This window comes from Malurus melanocephalus, unplaced genomic scaffold (genome assembly GCF_030028575.1).
Source record: "Malurus melanocephalus ecotype Western Australia unplaced genomic scaffold, MMel_1.1 scaffold_119, whole genome shotgun sequence".
In the NCBI taxonomy this organism is placed as follows: Eukaryota; Metazoa; Chordata; class Aves; order Passeriformes; family Maluridae; genus Malurus; species Malurus melanocephalus.
The window spans coordinates 1381278-1401441 of NW_026623351.1; the positions used below are offsets into that span (position 1 = coordinate 1381278).

General features: G+C 38.8%; 1 protein-coding gene across 1 annotated transcript in view; it reads left to right on the forward strand.

Moving 5' to 3' along the window:
• The first annotated feature begins 3934 nt into the window (after positions 1-3934).
• The window catches only part of LOC130575879 (zinc finger protein 704-like), a 66127-nt gene continuing 49897 nt past the window's right edge, over positions 3935-20164 (forward strand). Inside the window, exon 1 of the mRNA XM_057370101.1 lies at positions 3935-4178. Coding sequence (XP_057226084.1) covers positions 3952-4178 — 227 coding nt within the window. The 5' untranslated portion in view covers positions 3935-3951. The remainder of the gene's footprint in view (positions 4179-20164) is intronic.

Consider the following 20164-nt stretch of genomic DNA (forward strand, 5'->3'; position numbering starts at 1 on the left):
AAATGGTTTTCAGTTTTTGCAGGATGATTACTGAAGGAGTAATGCCACACCAGACACTAGCTCTGGCACTGCCCCATCCTTGAGCTCCAAWGGGGAAAGCATGGGTAATACCAGTGTTTCCAAGAAGCAGAGAATCAAAAGTTTCCCTTGCCCAATAGTGATGGAAGTTGTCAAAGGCCCAATAGTGATGGGAGTTGTCAAAGGCAGGTGAGGATAACTGCAGAGAAAAATAAAGCTAGTTTTTAAAATTTACAGGTGGTTTATAACTGCTGCTTCTGTGGCTGAACTTCCAAGTAATGTTGGTTGCCTGAGGCCAGGTTGTAAAGAACACTGTTGAAAGTAAGCTGAAGGTTGCTAATGGTTTAAGGGTGAAAATACAACATGAATTGCATAGAAAAGCAGCTTATTATCAAGTGGCTTGTATGAGTGATAATTCATTAAGTGCATGAAAAAGACATGAGTTTTATCAGCAGTTGATACTGGAGGCAGTAATGTGGCAAATTTGGAGATACGATGACAAGAAATGCTGAACCGTTAGGGGACAACATAACCATGGAATCGGAGTACAGCAAAAGATGGAGAAATGTGGAGTATTGGAAGTAAGCTGAAACATAGGCTTACCCTGTCTGTGAGACAGGTCTAGACAGGTTGGACTAGGTCTTCCATAATTTTTGCTGAAGCATTCTAGATGTAAAGGACCACCATAAACCTCGGGTGGCTAAGAGAAAATGAAGGATCTATGAAAAAAAATAAAGTTACTGATGAAATATGACAGAACAGTTAACTATCTGGAAAGATATGTTAGAAATTGTGTGTGTTATCTCTGAACTGAGTGCTGGGGAAGCAGAGCTTGGAATCAGAGGACTCCTGGTCATTAATCAGTGTGTTTGCCAGGATGTGAGGAACCTGGCCATTCAAGTGACTGTGGCTCTCAGCAGTCTCCGCGTCAATGGCTGCTTGTGTAGGTGGTTGGATTTCTGGCAAAAGGCCCTGTACATTTCCAGCAAAAGGCCCTGTACACCAAAAGGTGTCTCAAGTGGAAATTGCTTCCATAGGTATGGATGAACTAAAAAAGAAAAACCGCCTGTATAGGTGGAGAAAGCCTACAAAGAAAATGTCTTGTTTTCCTCTCATAATCACCTGCTTCTAAAGCAGAAAAGATTCTTTATATGCAGTCACTCTCAAGGGAAAGTTTAGAAACAGGTAAATATTTCCAAGGTTATATTGAAAACGGAAGGAGTGGAAGAGAGACTGAACACTGGATTTGTTCTGCCTTTCTGGGCCATTGGCTGAAGAACCTGAACTGCTTCTGCAACTTGAGTACTTGCTCTGTGGTTTTTGTCTTTCCTCGCTTCATGTGCTTGCATGGGGCTGGCTGTTAATTTTGTCATATTGACATATAAAATGTGTTTGAACTGGATGTGGATAAATTTGATATGTAAGAATAGGTTATCTGGTATCACAGTATTAGTATTCTGCTATTTATGCTTTAGGCTTTGGTTTGCAGCTGTAGTCTGAGCCTGCAGCCTTCTGTCCTCACTGTGTAGGTCTGTAAAGAAAACACAGCAATGTATGGCACAGTACGTTTGCTGAAACTGAGTAAAATCCTACCATTTCATAAATTGAAGACAAAAATTCTTTCTTTTTCATTGGTGTAGTCATGCACATAGGCCATTAAAAGAATAAATAAAGCCATCCTGATGAAAACTGAYTTCAGTCTGGCGTTGGAGAGTAGGGAATGAGGCAGGTTGCCCCTCTCCCATGCTCTTGGCACTTTCTATATTAAGGGCTGTTAGAAGGTAAAGAGACAACTGCTGGTGCTCCTCGTACTTGCGCACATCAGCACCCCTTCCATGCACAGCGGGTGGAGCTGTTCCCACCCTGCARAGAACCATCCTCAGCACCAGATGAGGTGGAAGTCCTGGGCAAGGGGGAAGGGAGATGTGGTCATGCAATGGAAGACCATGTGGCAGTGGAGGGGATGGAATTCACAGAATCGCAGAATGAACTAGGCTGGAACAGACCTGCAYGATCATCAAGTCCAACCTGTGACCTGACACCTCCTCATCGACTAAACCATGGTGCTGAGCACCACATCCAGTCTTTATCTAAACATATCTTAATTGAAGTCTTGTATGTACCATAGTTTGGCATTATATAGTTTCTAGGGGCTGGATATCGGAACTTGGGTATTCTCAGGATTTTTTGTTATTTTAGTGCATCACTAGTTTTAATAAAATTTGAAGGCGATTCAGATTTCAGTTTCTCAGCGATTCTCAGGTGCTCAAAAAAGGCTTATTGTAAATCTAAGAAGTTTTTTAAAAAAATAATCATTAAATTGGAATTCAATTTATGTTGTTTATATGTCTTCTCCTAATTCTGTGTGATCACATGCTGACTGTTTTGTCATCCAGGCAGATTTTCTTGGTAATGTGTCATCTGTTTGTGTGTGAGGAAGTGTAAAGTGATTAATTCTTTCTACTGTTTACATTCATAAAGTAATAACTCTTGTTTTGTTCTTGAAGCAACGGCTAAAAGCCCTTCAGTGGAAGCACTAGAAACAATTAAATCATCAGTCCTAAATATTTATGCGTTAATGATGTGATACACTTTAAAGAACAAAGCAAAATTACTTTGGCAAGTATATCTTTCCTGTGAACCTAAAATTGCTTGCACCATTTTTATAACTGCCAAGGTTTGAAATCTATAAACAGAGATCTGTGGAGAGAGGAATATATTTTAATGCATAAACATATACACATATACATTGATTAATTGTTTTGAATGATGAAAAGGAGGAATAAGTTGGAAGAATTGACAGGAATTTCAGTTTGGTGCTGGTACTATATGACGAGAGCATGACTTGATATCTCCACTGCAAAGATCAGTAGTAATTTACATATACCTTAAAATCCAGTTTGCCAGCTCTAGAAGGCTCCTGGATTTCTCCATGGGAGTGCATGTGGTGTRGAAATACCTCTGCTCAAGGTGGGAGAAGCTGCCACTTTGTTGGGCTGTATTTTGCTTGGCTGTTTGGATTGGTTGCAGAGGTTGCRTGATGGATTGGTCTGCCCCCATGAAACTGTGGAAGCATAGCAGGCCAGGGAATGGATTTCACAGGAAAATCTAGGTCGTGTGTTTTGTTTTGCTTGCTGGGAAGATGGAGTGKCTTGGTTTTGATGACTTTTCATTGTCTTCCCTGCAATAGTTTGCTTTATAAACACCAGCATATWGTGTTCCAGGGTGGTAGTGTATTTGTTAAGACACCTATTTGCTTGGGAAGTCTTTGCTTATGGGAAGCAACAGACCTGAAGATCTGGTAAGTGCTGGCAGGCAAAGAAACCACCTGGCACTGCTCTTGGGTGTGTCCCTGCTTGTCACTGCTGACGGGCTCCTCGCAGAGGTTCTGCCAGCATCATTTGCTCCCCTTCCGGCAGATGAGTTGGATCATAGCAAATTATTTTTCTGCTCCTGAGAAGAACATCGTTTACTAATACAGCTGTTAAAAGATCGATTATGTGGCTGTGGGAAGCTAATTTCTTGGTTATCTTTAATCTGGAAATATTCTGACTTCTCCTGCAATTTTTAGGAGAAAGGCAGCTTGGATTTCTTTTGCATAGCTGTGCAGCACAGATGTGTGTACATTAAAGAGATGTTTACAATGTGGTTTCCAACATTCTAATTCAAATACCTTTTTGATTTAACATAAAGAGGTTGATAGCTTTATCAAATGGACAAGATTTGCTTATTTTCCWGGCTAGTCTTCAACATTATTGAGAAATTAATGGCAGTTTCAGAATTTATGAAGGGCAGAGAAATGGTATTCACTAATTCAAATAACTAATTAGAAGTAAGTGCCTGTGGGTATTGGGTTGTTTTCCATTTTAGGAGAATAAGAGGAAAATTTAATAATTGCTTTCAATTTTTCAGGCAGCCARCATCAAGCGTGAAATGACCTTCCCYGCATTTCAACAGGAGGATGTAAAAAGTGACATCAGTCAAAAACTGCCAGACCAACAGTTTCTCCTATTCACCACAAAGGAGGAAGATTTAAAAACAGCAGAGACCAAAAAACTAAACAGAGCTCATGAGTATGAAAAGGAAAACACTCGTTCTGTTTGTCTTCTGGAGCAGAAGCGCAAGGTTGTTTCTTCAAATATTGATGTGCCTCCAGCAAGGTAAGGAGAGTTGGATTTTTTTTGTTGTTTTATTTTAAGCTTTATTCCTTTTTCTTCCCTGCCATTTTTTTAAATGGGATATTAGATACAAGTTTGGTAATCTRTGAACTGCTAAGACTAGTGTTTGTGCCCAGGCAGTCCAAAGTCAAGCACAACCCTCCTTATTTGAGAGGTCTGCTAGTAAATTAAAAACACTAGTACCAGAAACTGAGACCATCTGCAGAGCAGGACTTCGTATTGCTTTTGCATTGTTTTGGTTTTTAGAACATGCTGCAGCTGAGGTACTTGCAGAAGAGGATATGTCTTAGGAAGAGATTGTTCACTCAGCTTCACYCTGAGAAATAATCTTCTAAATTAGACACAGAATCATCTTACCTGACAGCAATTTATTTTTCAAATTTTTTTACTGTCATACTTGCAAACACTTTATTCTCTTTGGGTGTTCTGTGTTGCAAGATGACAAGTGCTTTTTCTTTTTTATGTTCATGTTAGCATCAGTCAGTCTGCAAAGATTTCTGCTTAACCTGCTTGGTAAATTCACTTGCACGTAATTTAGTGAAAGGCCTTTCAGGTTCATGRTGCCCCTTGAAAAATTTGTAGTCAAAACAGATGTCTTGTTTTTCGGTTTGTTAGCTTTCTGAACACCAACATAACCAGAGGGTTCTAGCATGTCATCCAGAATGGGATGATTTGTTGTTTTTCTCTGGCCATCATAGATATCACTTGTAAAAACCACTGAGTCCATGAGCATTTTCACAGGATTTTCCCCACATGTATATGTGGTAAAAGCTATGTWTTAAAACCTTGAAAATGTTTGGGTACTTATTTAAGATTTTCAYTAGTAATCAACCCTGTAATATCTGAATGCCCTTCTCATCCATCCTGTGTGTCTCAAAGCAAATAGGATCACCAGAAAATTTRGGTCAGGAGGGACCTCAGGAAGTCACCTAGGCTAACCTTCTGCTCAAACCATATGTTGGCATTTCCATTTAACAGCTCAGGCAGCTAAGGTACAGGATTTAAGTGCATTTTTGTGTGATTTCATGCAGATAATCCTCTTGAAGTAGTAGTTGAACTCCCATTTTCTATAGTTACAAGTTCATCCTTCCTTGGAGGRATGGATATTTTTTCCCTAATGAGCTGGAAAAGAGGATGAATAAACATCCTTAATGCTTTGCTAATTGTGGCAGCAGTTGTGAGCGCAGGATACTTAAGATGATGGGAAACAAATTCATTTATGAATGTATCTTCTAAAGTTGTTCTTCTGCATGTATTTTGTTGGCAACATAAAAATTACTGTATTATGTTGTGTGTTTTCAGATATGTGGGTTGAGATCCTGCATTAGCAGAATTAAAGAATGAAGTAGGAAAGAAACCTGGAGTTTAAGTTCAGTAGCATGATAAACATTTTGGTCATTCTTGCTACGTATATCTAGCTCAAGTTTTGCCTTAAAGCTGAGGCGGATTATTGGGCCATTTCTCCACAGCTAACAGGAAGGACACTTAAGTATTTGCTTGAATATCTTCCTAAATATTTGCTGTTTTAATGAAGGGGAGTACCCAGTATCTCTTCCTTGGCAGCAGAGTTTGATCTCTAAATCACATTCTCCATGCATTTAAACTTTCCTTGCCTCTTTCTATGACCCTTCCAGTCTTCTGCCTAGGACTGTGCTGAGATAATTGCATGTTCCCCAGAGGTGAATTCCTCTTCCCTTTGCCTCCTGACAGGACTTGTTGGGTCARCTGTCCACTCTTCTGATGAGAACATCCACCTGCCTTCACAGATTTGTTACACCCAGTTGTGMAAGGTCATCTTGAATTAATCAGATAATGTTTACAATTGCGTGGAAGAAATAAGGGCTTTATATCATCTTAATTTCTTGTTGCTGCATGCACCCTCTTTACTAAAAAAACCCATAGGAAAGTTCAATGGAAGTGAGGCTTGCTAATAATTTTGTTTTAAAACCTTAGKTGAACTGAGAAGGTTACCCATTTCACTTCAGATGCCCAAGTGAAAGATGGCATTAAATTTTGCAGTATCCGACTAAACCCAAGACAATATTCAAGTGATTTTGAGAGTAGTTTGTCATAACTTCATATTCATTATTAAAAGGGGTATATGAGTATGTCCAAAGGAGCTCTGAAAAAGTGTTTGCAAAAGAGATGTTAAGAGAAAATATCCTTTACTTTGACCAGAAAATGAAACAAAGGCCATCGCTTCTTACRTGTTTTTAAGGATTAACTGAATAAGAATGGAAATCTTTGTGAGGCAATGAATCTAAAGTAGCAGTTCAGAAAACATCAACATAATGTTTCTTAGAGGTGTTCAGCTTCAGGGCTTTCATTATTGCTTATACACTCTGAAGTTTTAGAAATGCGAAAATGTCTTACCTGAGTCCTAGTGTCTTCTGTGATTGGTAGTCAGGTRCATGGAAATTACAGTAGATGTAACTGTGGCCGACTGATGTGCACATTTAGGAGAATGGAAACCAGTAGAAAAAGTGACACTTTTCAATTATATCTGGAGAGAAGGGGTAGATCCACACTAATTAATAGGTCGCAGTTGCACACTGACCTGGAGCCTGGCAGGTGTGGGCTTGAGGTCTTCTGCTGTTGAATTTGAAAGAAGRACCTGAACTGGGTTGTCTGCTATAAAAAAGAAGGTGTCTTCATCATCAAAGTCCTGACATATTCAAGGTGCTTCATAAGGCAGCTCTTTAAAGTAGCAGTGTTATGTTAAGTGCAGGCCTGAAATAAGTATATTATTGCATGCACAAGTTTTAAGTTCGTTGTTTACATTTTCTGTTTCATCTTGTGAAAATACTGCAGACATTTCTCTCTATGTTATGTCCTGTACTGGAAATCTCTTTTGGATTAAGACTGGAGGTGACCATGACTTTTTCTTAATGATTTTTATTTTTGGAATGCAAAAATGAAATTACAGTTAAGAGCATTAATTCTTTCCCTTTTCAGTTTTCTTAATTTGGTCATTTTGAACAAAATKTATCTGAGCTAAATAGTGTTCCTGCTTCTGAAACTCAGATAAGCATAATGAAACTGTTCAGCTTGAGTAAATGAATTATTTGATATAATGAGGAAACTCRAATTCTTTATTTTTCCTTTAAATACTGAATTTATTGTCAGTTTGGATGCATGGAGGACTGCAGTCTTGGAGAAAGGGGTCCAACTTAGAACTGCAGTTATGTCTGAGAATTGAGATGTAATCTGTAGAAGGGAGAAAAATACACTTCAGGTTGATCTTCAGTTCAAACAGGAGCAGTCAAACACAGCCAGATGCGTGGATCTGAGTAGGCAAAGGCCGTTTTGTGAAAAGAGAGTGGTATCTTTGCCCAYTTTGTCTGGTGGGCAGAAGCAAGCCCAGGTCTGCAGTGTTTCAGACATCTGTGTCTGTAAAGCACAAATGTAATCAGAGATGATGTCCCCAGTTGGCAGAGGTGTGGAAGTTTACAGGGCTTTTTGCTCATTTGTGTTTTCATTGTTACTTACCATCATGTAACGTAGTTCCAAAGCACGTCACTGAGAAAGACCTGAAAAAGCCTGAACTGCTGATACAGTGAGGATGTGAGGAGGGACCCGGTGCAGGCCAGGTACATGAGGAATGGTTTCCACCTCTCAGAGGAATGAGGATAGAAAGGTGGGTGGTGGACAGCAGGGGATGAAGTTTCCTTTTTTTGAGTAAAATGTGAGAAAAATGTCTGAAAATGGTGATGGTGTTAAAGGTCCTTTAAGACTGAAATGTTGTGACCAACYCTTCAAAACTTAACTGCATTAGTGCCAGAGGAGGTCCTTTCAGTTGTTCTAGGAGGCAGTAGGCAGGCATCAYTTCTACTGCTCTGATGAGTAGGAATGTTTGAATAAATAAATAAACGGTTTTTCTTTTGTTAATCTTCTGCTAGATTATCTCAAAATATAGTGATTTTTGTATTATCATCTTGATACATCATTCTCCTTCTTYCCCAATCCTTCTGTCCTCTCTTGTATGTGAAGAAAAGAACAAAAGATAAATGTTCTAATTGCCTAAAACTGCCTAAACTTTTTCTACATAGTTTGTACGAAGTGCTCCTAAAGGACAAGCCACAGCTAAATGTCAGTAATTAGTTTATAATTTAATGGAAAATATGTGTAATAATTGAAATAAAGTAAATGAAACATCTCTAAGAATTCTCTCCACCATTGTCTCTTTAGAGCTTTGTAGAATAGCTACAGAAAGCTGGGGCAAAATGAATTTCAGCCATGTTTTCTGACCATCATTATAAAGAAATAGTACAGATGGTGATGTATTTTCATTCCTAAATGATTTTCTTGCCTGGTCTCTCCAGGAACATAGCTCTGGGCAGCCTTCTGATTAGAGTGTGTTGTTGATCTGTAAGGCCTGCTGGGYATGATTGATTATGCAACATGCATTYCAATGGAAATATTTGCATATTTTCATAGCCAAAACTCTCCAGGAGCCTGACTGCAAGATCAAAAGCAGTATCAGCTTAACTATGATAACCTCACTGGAAGGTCTTCCCAAGCTGTTTGCGGAGGGAAGAACCTGATGACCAAGTTTCGCTTTTCTGATTTATCCAGAGGTGGTGTTTATTCAGAGATTGTCTTCCCTTATTATTCTCCATCTGTTTTAGACAGGTCCTCAGTTCTCTTGGGGAACTTCTTTGCTGTATCTCTCACAATTTTCACTGAGGCGATTGATGGGGCAACTTCAGAGGGCATCAATTATTTGTTGGCTGCTGAGGCTTTTCAGTCTAATTGGGTGAAAACAGAAGGCCAAGAAACCAGGCTGTGCTTTGGGTTTACTGACTACCTCTTTGAGCTCCTGAGCTCTCTGGTTTTCCTGCTAGCTCAATAACACTTCATGGAGGTGTGATGTTTTGTCCCAAGTTTTTTCACAATCCTGTAGATTGAGTRCTCCAGTTTCTTAAGTTTCATTTTCTGTACATCCATGCTAGTTAGTGACTTTGATAATAGTTGTTTTTATATAACAAAAACTACTCCCAGAGTCATTCTGTTTATTCAGAGCTTCGGTAAAAATGCTGGTAGTTGGCATTACCATGGATTTAAAAGCAGCTGCTTCAAATATATGCCAGCTAATTATTGAAGTTGCTTTGCTTTGCTCGACTTATTTAGTTAAATATGTGTGCAGCTTAATTGAATTTTACCCAGTCATTAGAGCTTGATTATGTTTAATATTGATGGTAAGCTGCTTGTCATGGTCTGSTACAAAAGTGGTGTAATGCCTTCTAGGATCAAATAGTTAGTGGGAAAAAAAGTCTTATCCAAAGAGCAATCAGAGAACAGGTCTGTTGACACATTTGGAAGTAAAAACCTATGTATTTCTTGATGCTGTTTTCAAATGCTACATTTCTTTGCATTCTGGAAGGACTGTATATGTCCTTTGAGCTCTGGGTGCCTTTCATCTGCTTGCAGTATGCRAAAGCAGTGTAGCAGAAACTTCTCTGAAAACTGTAGATTAAATTGCAAGTAAAAACTCTGCAGGTAGTTACTGCAGAGCCAAATCAGAGCTCCAGAAGTCACCTTGCTCATCTGGAATGCCATCCTCAGGTTAGTTGCYAGAGAGTGCATATACCATGCTAGCTGAACCAGCTTCCCCTGGTGTTGAGACAGATGACAGCATTCCTGACAGCTTGCGAACTGTTGGAAAMTCACCTTTCAAATGATGAGTGATCAGGTCTCAATCATGCTGGGAAACAGAGCAGGGTCATCCCATTTTAAGAGTAGCTGACCACTGGGGTGGTTGAGGTTGCTGTAAATATGCTTGAATTTCATAGCTGGTGGTGTGGACTTGGGCATTAGCATTCACAAGTCCCCACTGCCAAAGAGCCACAGCAATATGCTGGATAGGATCGTTTGTTGAAAAAGGTGTGGCATTCCCAGCTCTAGAAAAATTTGGTCTGAAATTGTGCATAATGTATCTTTATTTTCACTGRACTTTTGTCAGTTCCTCCATTTCTCTTCTATGTGCTGTGGTGTGTGCAGATTTGAGACTTTCAAGGTATCTCATACTTGGTGTGTTACTACATCCCCACAACCATTGTGTTCAATCAGTTATAGCTTGTAGTGGAACTAGTTATGTGACCAGTACAATTCATTATTTAATCAGTTGTCTTGGATATGCTAACTGGCCTATCCAGCAGGATTTTGCCAATGTAATTTTCTTGYTAAAGTGTAAATTTTGGATTAGTTAACTTTATTCTTGAAGTATTTTTTTTCAGAAATGTTCGAAGCAGAAGGAATATTAATCTCATGAATAAAGAAACAGGCTTTTGCTGTTCTTTACTTGTAAATTTTTATATTTGATAGTGATTCTCACACAATGGGATATAGTGGCAGCTGCAGTTGCCACTGCCAGTTAGCAYGTAGGTTTTGAGCCTGGATAGGCCAGTTAGACTGTAGGTTTTGAGCCTGGTTTACCATAATTAATCCTGTGAGASCAGGATGTGATTTAAGAGTGATAGACCTAACAAGGAAGAAGCTTACTTCTCATGAAAAAGTAACTCTTTGTTTGGTGGGACCTTTTGTAGCACCTGGTCATCACACAGACCTCTTGGTTCATTGTTCCCAGGTTTTCATAGTATTAATGTTAGAAGTGGTGACCAGTTAACACGAGCTGGTGACCCTAGCCATCTGGATTCTTGGCCATTGTTCGTTTTCATTTTTTTAAGTGTGGATTTGCTACCCAGTTAAAAATAYAGAGTGTGAAAATTTAACGGTACAATTAAGTGTTGTAAAGCTAAGTTGTTCTACTGGCTGACATTGGAGTTTTTAGGTAATTAGGTACCTATTACTTTAGGTAATTATTGTTTTCAGGAAGCTTTGCTTGTGCATGCATATATATATACATAGATGTATATAAGTTCCCCATTTCTCTAGGAAATCCCATGTTCAAAGCACTGCACTGTTTTCACGTATTGAAGTATAACTACTTTTCTTTAAAATCTTCTTCCACTGGTAGCCAGTACAAAAGGCTACATAATTTTATCTGTGTGATAGAGGTTGCCAACAGACAGTGATCTCATTATGAAGCAAATTTCAATGAATTCCTCTAAAGTGGCACAGAGGAAAAATGTGTCCCTAATCTGCAGCAACCATTAGGCACTGGTTCGTGAAGAGCTGCATTCAGTCAGCACTGTTGCTCTCTCTGTTAGCCATTGATGTGAATGCATGGCTTGTTCTCAGCTCTCCAGTTCCCTTAAAAAATGGAGTGTAATTTCAAAACACTCTTCAACAGCAAGCAATATTCAATCAGAGTAATTTCTTTGTGGTTTGTGTTAGCTATGTCACAAAAAAAAATTCCCCTTGAAATGCCATCTGTGCTGAGAAAAAGAAAAAAGTCAATGGGTACATGGTTTGAAACTTGTGTATCTGTGAAACATGCAAGAATGGGCTACTGCTTATATGGTTGCACAGATTACACACATCATATCTATGTCCATAGCTGTAGTTTTATTTAAGTGCTATGAAATTAAAATATTCTCATTACTTCAGTGGTATTTGATGTTGTATCACTGAGGTCATCGAAGACACAAAGCACTCCTGTCTGAGAGAAGTCATATCACTGACATTTATTTGTAAAACATTTTTAGAAGTTTCTGTCTTAACTCCTTTTGCATCGTATGCATGAAAACATTAATTTTATGCATCTTGAAAAAAAGGAGAAAGGGTTGCTCTTCTCCATTTATAGTAGTATGCTTGCACTGTGTGTATGGGGAGTTACTAGCGTTTTGCTTGTATCCCTAAGACCACTATGATGAAACTCCTATGACTTTTATTCATGTGGTATGTAAGCTGTATAATTGGTTTGTAAAGATGAAATATTATTTTAAGATGCCTTTTGTTATTAACTATAGGAAATAYTTATATGATTATTTATATGCATCAGATACCTTTTTGCCTATTACTACAAGTTTTGTGACAGTAAGAGTGTTGTCAAAGAAGGGAGCACGTAATCACTTTAAAATATCAATACCCAGATTGGGATACGTATGTAAATTAGATTTGTCTAAAAGGCTATTTTTATTTGAAGTGGAACCAYCTCTTCTTGTGGTTTTACTAATCTGCATGGTTGAATATAATCTATAACTTCCCACTCGAATCTGTGATCATTTTGAGAGAGTGGTGCAACAGAAGTGATGCTAGATACACAAGGTCTGCTCGATGCCTCTMCAAGTTTAGATCACTTGTTAGTCTTTCAGAAGAGATACCATCTGACTTTGTTACTGAAGCAGCACTCAGTAACATGGTTTGCACCTCACCTGTACTGCGTGACTTGCAGCATGCTTTTTGTTCCCTGCGGAAAGCCTTGCTCCATATGTGGAGAAACAGAAGCTCTTTGAAAATTTGCAGAAGTTTAACCTGATAACAATTTTCTCAAGCCAACAATAAAAAATGTTCTTTGTTCTTCAAGTATGGTAGTTGAGTTCAACACACGAAGAGCTTTGCAATTTTAAATTCTGTTGGGTCTCTGTTTTAAATTCTGCCTTAAGAATTCCTGCAGGTGATATGATACTGTGACCTTGGCCCATTTCTGCTTGGTACCCAGTGACCAGAACAGAGGTAGTACCCAGTGACCAGAACAGAGGTAGTAGCATCTTCAGAGGACTGGGCAATGTCTTACAATACAAATTTCTGCTACTGGTTGCCCCAGATGAGGAGGTACATCCCAAAGTACTTTGCTACTTTGCTCTTCCATCAGCAGAGTAAAAATAATATGAGATGTGAAATTTTGCTAAAAATATTTAACATTCCCAAGCAAATGTATATTTACACTCTGCATAAAAAAACAATGTTTAGAAACATTTGTTTGTTCTCATTTTGGGATGAAACATTCTCTGGTAGTGGCTTCATGTGATAGACTCCTTGGGCAACTGAGGGAAAAGTATAGAATAACATAGCCAAAATACAGTAGCARTGTTTCCTTAATTATACATTATACTGAATTCCAGATATGTGAGTGTTGCACTTCCTTCTCTCCAGGGGCCTGCCAGAAGCCTACATATTGCTGGACACCTGAGCTGTGTTTCCTATGGAAATAGTTGTCCTCTGCAGCATCAACACCAGCACACTGCACTGAGGCTGCTGCTGTGTGGACACATGTAATTTTTGATAGTAATAGCAGTATTACAGATGGTAAATTAAATCAGTAGCCAATTGWTGCTTTTAGTAAGTTATATCATAAATTGTTGTAACTGTTGCTCCTAATTGAGTTTCATTTGTTATCCAAAATGTAATGCCATGGCTGTTTGTTTGAGGATGAACAGCAGGTGGTATCTCCAGATATATTGTCACTATCATCAGCTTTATAGTGTAGTGTGTGTGTTTAGGTAATGCTTTCCCCAGGAAAACCCCTGTTAAATACTTTGCAGCCTTAATTTTGTACCTGAAGGCATTCTTTGTCCCATACTGTGTTCYCCGAGTTTATGTGTATCTTAATTTGGATCATCTCTTTTGTTTTYGTTGTTTATGACCAATTGGTTCCTCCCTTGAAGCTGAGGAGGGCACATTTCAACACACATAAAGTGTTAAAAAGAGGCACTTATTGCTTTCCTATACACTTAAAGTGCCAGTTACTGCGCTGTCACCTGATGGCTTGGTGTGAGGAGTTTCCTCACTTTGCTGGGTGGGGAGGCAAAAGATGATGAAAGCATGTGCTGGGTTTGTTTCTTTCTAGTGAAAAGTGTCTGTGATAAAAAGGTTTGATCTCACTTCCTTATTAGTTTGTGCTGATTATTTAGAAAGAGTATTTTGGCTGCTATTTCATAGCTTAACTCCATAGAATTGCATCCTGAAATCATGGGCTTTGTCAGTGTCCTCTTGGTCTAAATGATTTGTTCTTCTCTCTTCTCTCTCCTAATAGAAAGGCTRTCAGTATGGGGCATGTTCATGTTATATCTTGCTTCTCAGTGTTGCTTAATTTCTTTTATATAAGGATGGTTGCTTTTATGAGGATCACTGGGCCCTTGCCTGTAGATGAGTAGTTCTCATTGTAAATAGCAAAGCAGATATTCAATAATATGTTTATGGATATATACATACACACACATATATATGTATATATATATATATTCAAAATTGGGGAGTAAGCATATGTTTGGTGAATGTGTGCTCATCTCCAGTATCTTGAAAAATGTCTTACGATATCTAATCTTTCTAAATTAATGTTTCTATTTCAAGTACTTATCTAGAGTACTTTTAGATCATAGGAATAATAACAGCAGTAATAAAGATCTTGGGTACAGCTGAGGAGACTGGCTCTTAGGTTGTTTTTAGTGTCTATGCCTGGTGAAATAAAACCCTTACAATGGGGCTCAATTCATCGCAGTATTGCAGTGTCATAAAGTACCGTTGACTCTTGTTATTTGCCTCTCARTGGTCTTAGAAGAATGGCTTGCTTAGTTGCTACAAAATGTATCAGGAACAGGAAATATGGAGGATAAAATCTATAGTCAGACTTCAAAACTGAAAACAAACTGTCCTGTTTATTCCTTATATTTGGGGCAAATACTTAGCTATTCTCTGTGTTTCTGCCTTTCTTACCTACTTTTTAAAACTAGAGCTTGTCTGAGCTAAAGGTATCCCTTTATGTCATGGGAATCTGGCCTAGAGTGCTCTCCTGCTTTGTAAAATCTGAYTCACTTTGCTCTACAGCCTCTCACCCTTCGCTGTGTATTCTCCCATTTGTTCTCCCCAGGGTCCTTCTGTGGGTATGCCTCTTCTCTCACCATCTCTTTAGGCCACCCGCAACTCTCCAACCTCACCTTCTTTGAAATGTTTGACATTTTTCACAGTCACTCCTCCAAAGCATTCCCTTCAGTTCCAGTGAGGAAAAAATTTTTCTTCTACTGCAAAGAAACACCTCAAATCACCTTATGCTTCTGTGATGTGTTCTGTAAACAGTGTATGGGATAAATTGTATTATGCTTAATTAAGGAATTACATAGTTCCCATATTATGCACTAAGTGTATTTGAGTGCCTGGAAAATATCCAAATAACCTTTGCTTGTCCCACCACATTGTGAAGGAAGGCTCCTGAGAGCTGTGCAAGCTCGTGGAGGGAAGGAAGTAGCTGGRAAAAAGCAAATCTGGTTAATTGCACACATGAGCCCAGTCATCATTTTTTCAATACTGTTTTCATGAAATTATCAACATTTGGTATATAAGCTGATTATACCCAATTTTTATTTGGGAGAGAACAGTGAACAATGGACAAAAGTTCAAAATCGGCTTTGGTTGGTGGGAAGTATCTTCATGTCTGTGAGCTAGCCAGAACTAACAGACTTTAATAAGCAAGGGCAGATGTGTATACATGCTAGGATATGTTTTTACACAACACTTAATTGCCAACAGGATAATTAAAATTTRCTGAGTAATGCCTGTGGTGAGGCCACAAACAGCATGCACATTATTTTCTTTATGTAAGCAGTGAGTGACAAATTGTTTCCCATTTCTGTAAACAGTACAACCTAAAGCAAGCACTAGACTTTGAAGAAGCTTATCTTCCTAATTACAAACAAACAGAACAAAAAAAAMMCCCAAAAATGCCAAACACAAAATCCCACACCAAGCCCCACAAGCCAAGTGAAAGATAGACAGCCAAAAGCCTGGAGAACAACCATTATGAACACATGGCTAATTTCCTCTGTTCCTAAACCAGTTTTGTCAGTATGTATTGCTAAGTCTGATGAGTTGGGTTTTGTTCATGCTATTCTTGAGACAAAACACGCACAGTTATCTCTAGACAGTGACAGGAGCCCGCCAGTCTGTCAGTTCTGCACAAATGTGAGCGGGTATCTGTTAAGGAAATTATGTTTAACAGGCTTGAATGTACCTTGTTTCCTCCCAGCACACAAAAGGCCCTTYTTAGGTCATTGGGAAGTTTTGTTCATTGTAACTCAGTAGGGCAGCTACCTCTGGAAGATAGGGCTGGAGAGGGGAGTGAGTAGTGCCAGGGTTTACATGCAGTGGGCTGCACTTGCTCTGCTGAAGCAAAGGGACTCCTGCTGCCATGCAGCTTCCTGACTTGATTTCAATGAAAGCAAGCTTTGGTCAGTACTCAACTTGCAGAGAAAGCTTATGGAATTTATAAAAGACATTAAAGAAATCTAGGTGGTGATTGATAAAGATTTTCCTTGGAACACATCTGTGTATATGTACATGGAGTAAACTCTTTGTGTTAGAGTTTATCGTGATGGAAAAAAGGATATGCTATCATTACTGCAGAGCCTTGCCTTGTTTATAGAGAGAATTGCTGTTATTTTAATGGAAAATATTTGAGCAGATTTTAAGAATCTTAAACTCATACCATGTTCTGTTTAAAAAATATGCCCAAACTCTGTGGTTTAGGATATGCATGACTGCATATTTTATTTCTGGTGCATTGCCAGATTTCCTGTATCATCTTCTATGCCAAATAATTGCTCACTTGCTACATTGGTAGCTTAAATACTGTTGCCTCAGAGATGTGTTTAGAAGATATGATAGATATTGGCATAATGTGATTTATGGAATTGGAATAGAAAAACCACAGGTTAAAAGTTCTCCACRGGACATACAAATCTTGCAAGATCGGTTGTATTTATCCCTTTTGGTTGCTGTTTGTCTGATCTGTTCAGTCTGTACCTGTTGGCAAGTAATCACTTAGAAGGGCAGTCAGTTCCAAGATTTAAATACTTTTTCTGCTATATTTTTTTCCAATTGCAGCTAAAAACTCCCTCATTGCTTTTTGCCTGCATTGCCTCTTCCCCATACCTGAGTGGGCATGGMGAACAGTGTAACCCATTCTTTATTTATTTACTCTGCCATCATTTTACACAGTGGAAGGGATGCCTTTTATCCAATTGCTATTTAATATAGATGCATGAATAAAGTTGAAAATGAGCATTCCATGGGGGATCATCCCATTTTATTGAGGCTTAGATGTTCAGGCTCTGGCCTTCTGCCAAGGGCAAGGGATTGAAGCACCCTCCAGGGAAGCTGGGGGGGTCGATTTGGGATGGGGTGGGATAGGGATGGGACTGACATCAGTCAGCAGAGGCACATGGCAGCAGAAGCCCTTGAGCCTGTCACAAGCAGGAGCCGAAGATGCCTATGGTTTCTATGTTGCTCATGAGGAATTTTGCTGATTGTGCCTTTTAAGCATCTATATTTTCTGTGGTTTTATTATTTTTTGCCTTCTGCTTCTTTTCTCCAGTTTTAACACAGAAGGTAAAATAGTGATGGAGAGGATTAGTGGAGCTGCGCCGCTGGTTCAGTATGTGTGTGAGGTTAGTGAGTAGAATAACCAGGTGAGATTGATGGTATTTTAGTGTGCTGATAGAGGTAACCTGTTCTGCAGACTGAATCTAGCACTTGTTTTTCCACATTGATGCATTGTATGGGCACAGCTTGGATCTGACCCAATCTGCTGTAGTTCATGCATGGTTGGAAGCCAAAAAAAGCACTTTTATCCACCAAAGAATGGCACTAAAACTAGCTCAGAGAAGGCATATCTGYTGTTCACTTGCAAAAGCAATAGTTTTGTAGCCACTGCTAGCTCTGCATTTTAAACTGAGTTGTCTCTTTTTTATAATGCTTAATATGGTTCAGCTGCTCTTTCTGCTCACACTTCCTTCTTTGTCCCCCAAAACGTATGTAGGATCCCAACAGCAAAGTGCTGAGGAAGGGAGGGAGGCAGGCAGGCTTGCTTTGAGGATTCGGAACTTTGAACACTGTTTACAGCAGGTATAAAGCAAAAGCATTGTTTTACACTCTAAAGAAACAGGGAAGTTGGCAACCATCCATCTGTGAAGCTTTGAAACTTGATCACTATTTGTTTGACTAGTGATTCACTAGATAGGTTTTGACTAACTCCAGATTGCAAAATAATAAAGATGAAGGATGCGTTTATGTAAGTGTGTATGTGTGTATATTGTATGGATAAATATATATCCATATCTGTAAAGCCTTGTGAACGTGAATTYAAAAAGTCTCTGGTTTAGATGAGTCTTGAGGGTCACTTCGATTTTTCCTTCCCCCATTTGAGAATACTTTGATTGTCTTCTGTGGGAATTGGGTTGAAGTTAGACCTGGGAATGGTTGAACAGATGACCCACTGTTGAAAGTGAAAGACCATTTCCCAGGTATTTTCAAGCACATCATCCTGTTGAATCTTATGTCATRCAGGAATTTATCACTGAGAATGGCTTCTTTACTAACTACATTTAGTGCAGATCATTTCCCAATTACTTTCCCTTGTTCATGTCTGCATACAATTTGTTATGTACTGCAGAGCAACTAATTAATGTGCTGTGTAATTTAGGAGAGGTGATTTTTTTGCTTTTTAACTGAACTTCAGGCATGCACAGAGAGATGACTGTTTTTGGGAAAAAGGTCTTTTCAGTGTGTATAGGATAGCAACTGTGCTGACAGTAAAAATAATAGCTCTCTGTACAGCATTTTTATGATTCAGTGCTGTACAGACACTAACATGTTCTGAGAACACTAAGCAAAACTGCTTACTGTTCAAGAAGTAATRCAGCAGGAGGAAGTGGCTGCCTAGCAAGGCAGGGGCTGTGGCACTTCTAGGATTAAAGTGGAGACTTCCCGACTGCCAGCCTTGCTCTCCTTCTTCTAATTCCCAACAGGCAGCTTCTGTTTCTGACTTTTATGCCCCATTTACACTTGCCATCTAAGGTCCATTGTTCAAAATTCTGCCTCAAAGTTGACTTGAAAAATAGGGAGAAACCTCTGATCCAAACACAAAGCAAAACAGCTTCTGCTGCATATGAAATCTTATATTCTTATWAAAAAAATCTGTTCCATTCCTGCCTTGTATGCCTAATGGCTTTGAAAAAGAAGATGTCCTTGATTTCTCTTGGATGTTAAATTACTTTTTTCTTTTCTCATATTGCATGTATTCTGAAAATTTAATTTACTTTTTTAAAACGTTTTATCTTTGGGTGTTTAACACAAGTCATGTAAAGTGTGGCTTTTAAGCAGCTGAGCRTCCAGACTTGCAGTTGTCCCAGGCATTTTGTGCTAAGACTTGTGCATGAGTTTGTCAAACTGTGAATCATCCGCTTTCTGAAAATGATRGTCCAAGTGAATTGTCTAGATTGAYACAAGGGRGTTGGTAKCCTTGGYAGTAGATTCTGACTCTCTGTCCTGCTGTGTATAGCAATTTTAGGTTATTGTCTCTCTGATCAGTGCAGACGAGCTGTTAAACAGCATATTTTAATAATGGTCTGGCAATGAAGMATTGAGACTTTTATGGTTTTATCTAGTTTAAAGCCCATTTTGCAGTCAGACTGATCTTTAAACAGAAGTGTGATTCATAGTTGAGATTGAAAAAAAAATAAGAGCACTGTTCGTTCTTTTATTGTAGCTTACTCTATGAAGAGCTTAGCACCTGTGATAGCAACCCTTGCACCTCACTTACCCAAATATTAAAGCAAATAGCAGAATGTACATTTTTTGGGTAAGAAAATACATGTTCATTCATCTGATGTTCTCCGTAGCTCAGGCCACGGGAATGAGCTGGATGATACCTCTGCTGCTATAAGATGGAGGGGGTTCAARGGACATGTATTGTTTTCAGCAGTTATGCACTTATCAGCCTAAGGCACAATGAAGAATTACTAGAAATGGGAGAGTTAAAATGAGATGTAGAGCATGTGTGTGTATTTTATAAGTATATATAAATAAACAATACTGCAGAAGAATAYATGTCAGTCACAGTCACAGTGGTAGAAGTGGCTCTGTTACAGTATCGGTGCTTCCTACACTATATGTTGCTGGTCTCTTGCAGTGCTTTGCTTTTGTTCAGCAAGACTCTCCAAATGAAGCATCCCATCATCAGGATTGACTAGCATGAAAATGCTTGAAAGGCTGTAATCTCATTAGATAAACTCCTCATTTTTAGCCCACATAATGGAAGCTTCTGAGCCAAAGAAAACAAAATTGTGTTTGAA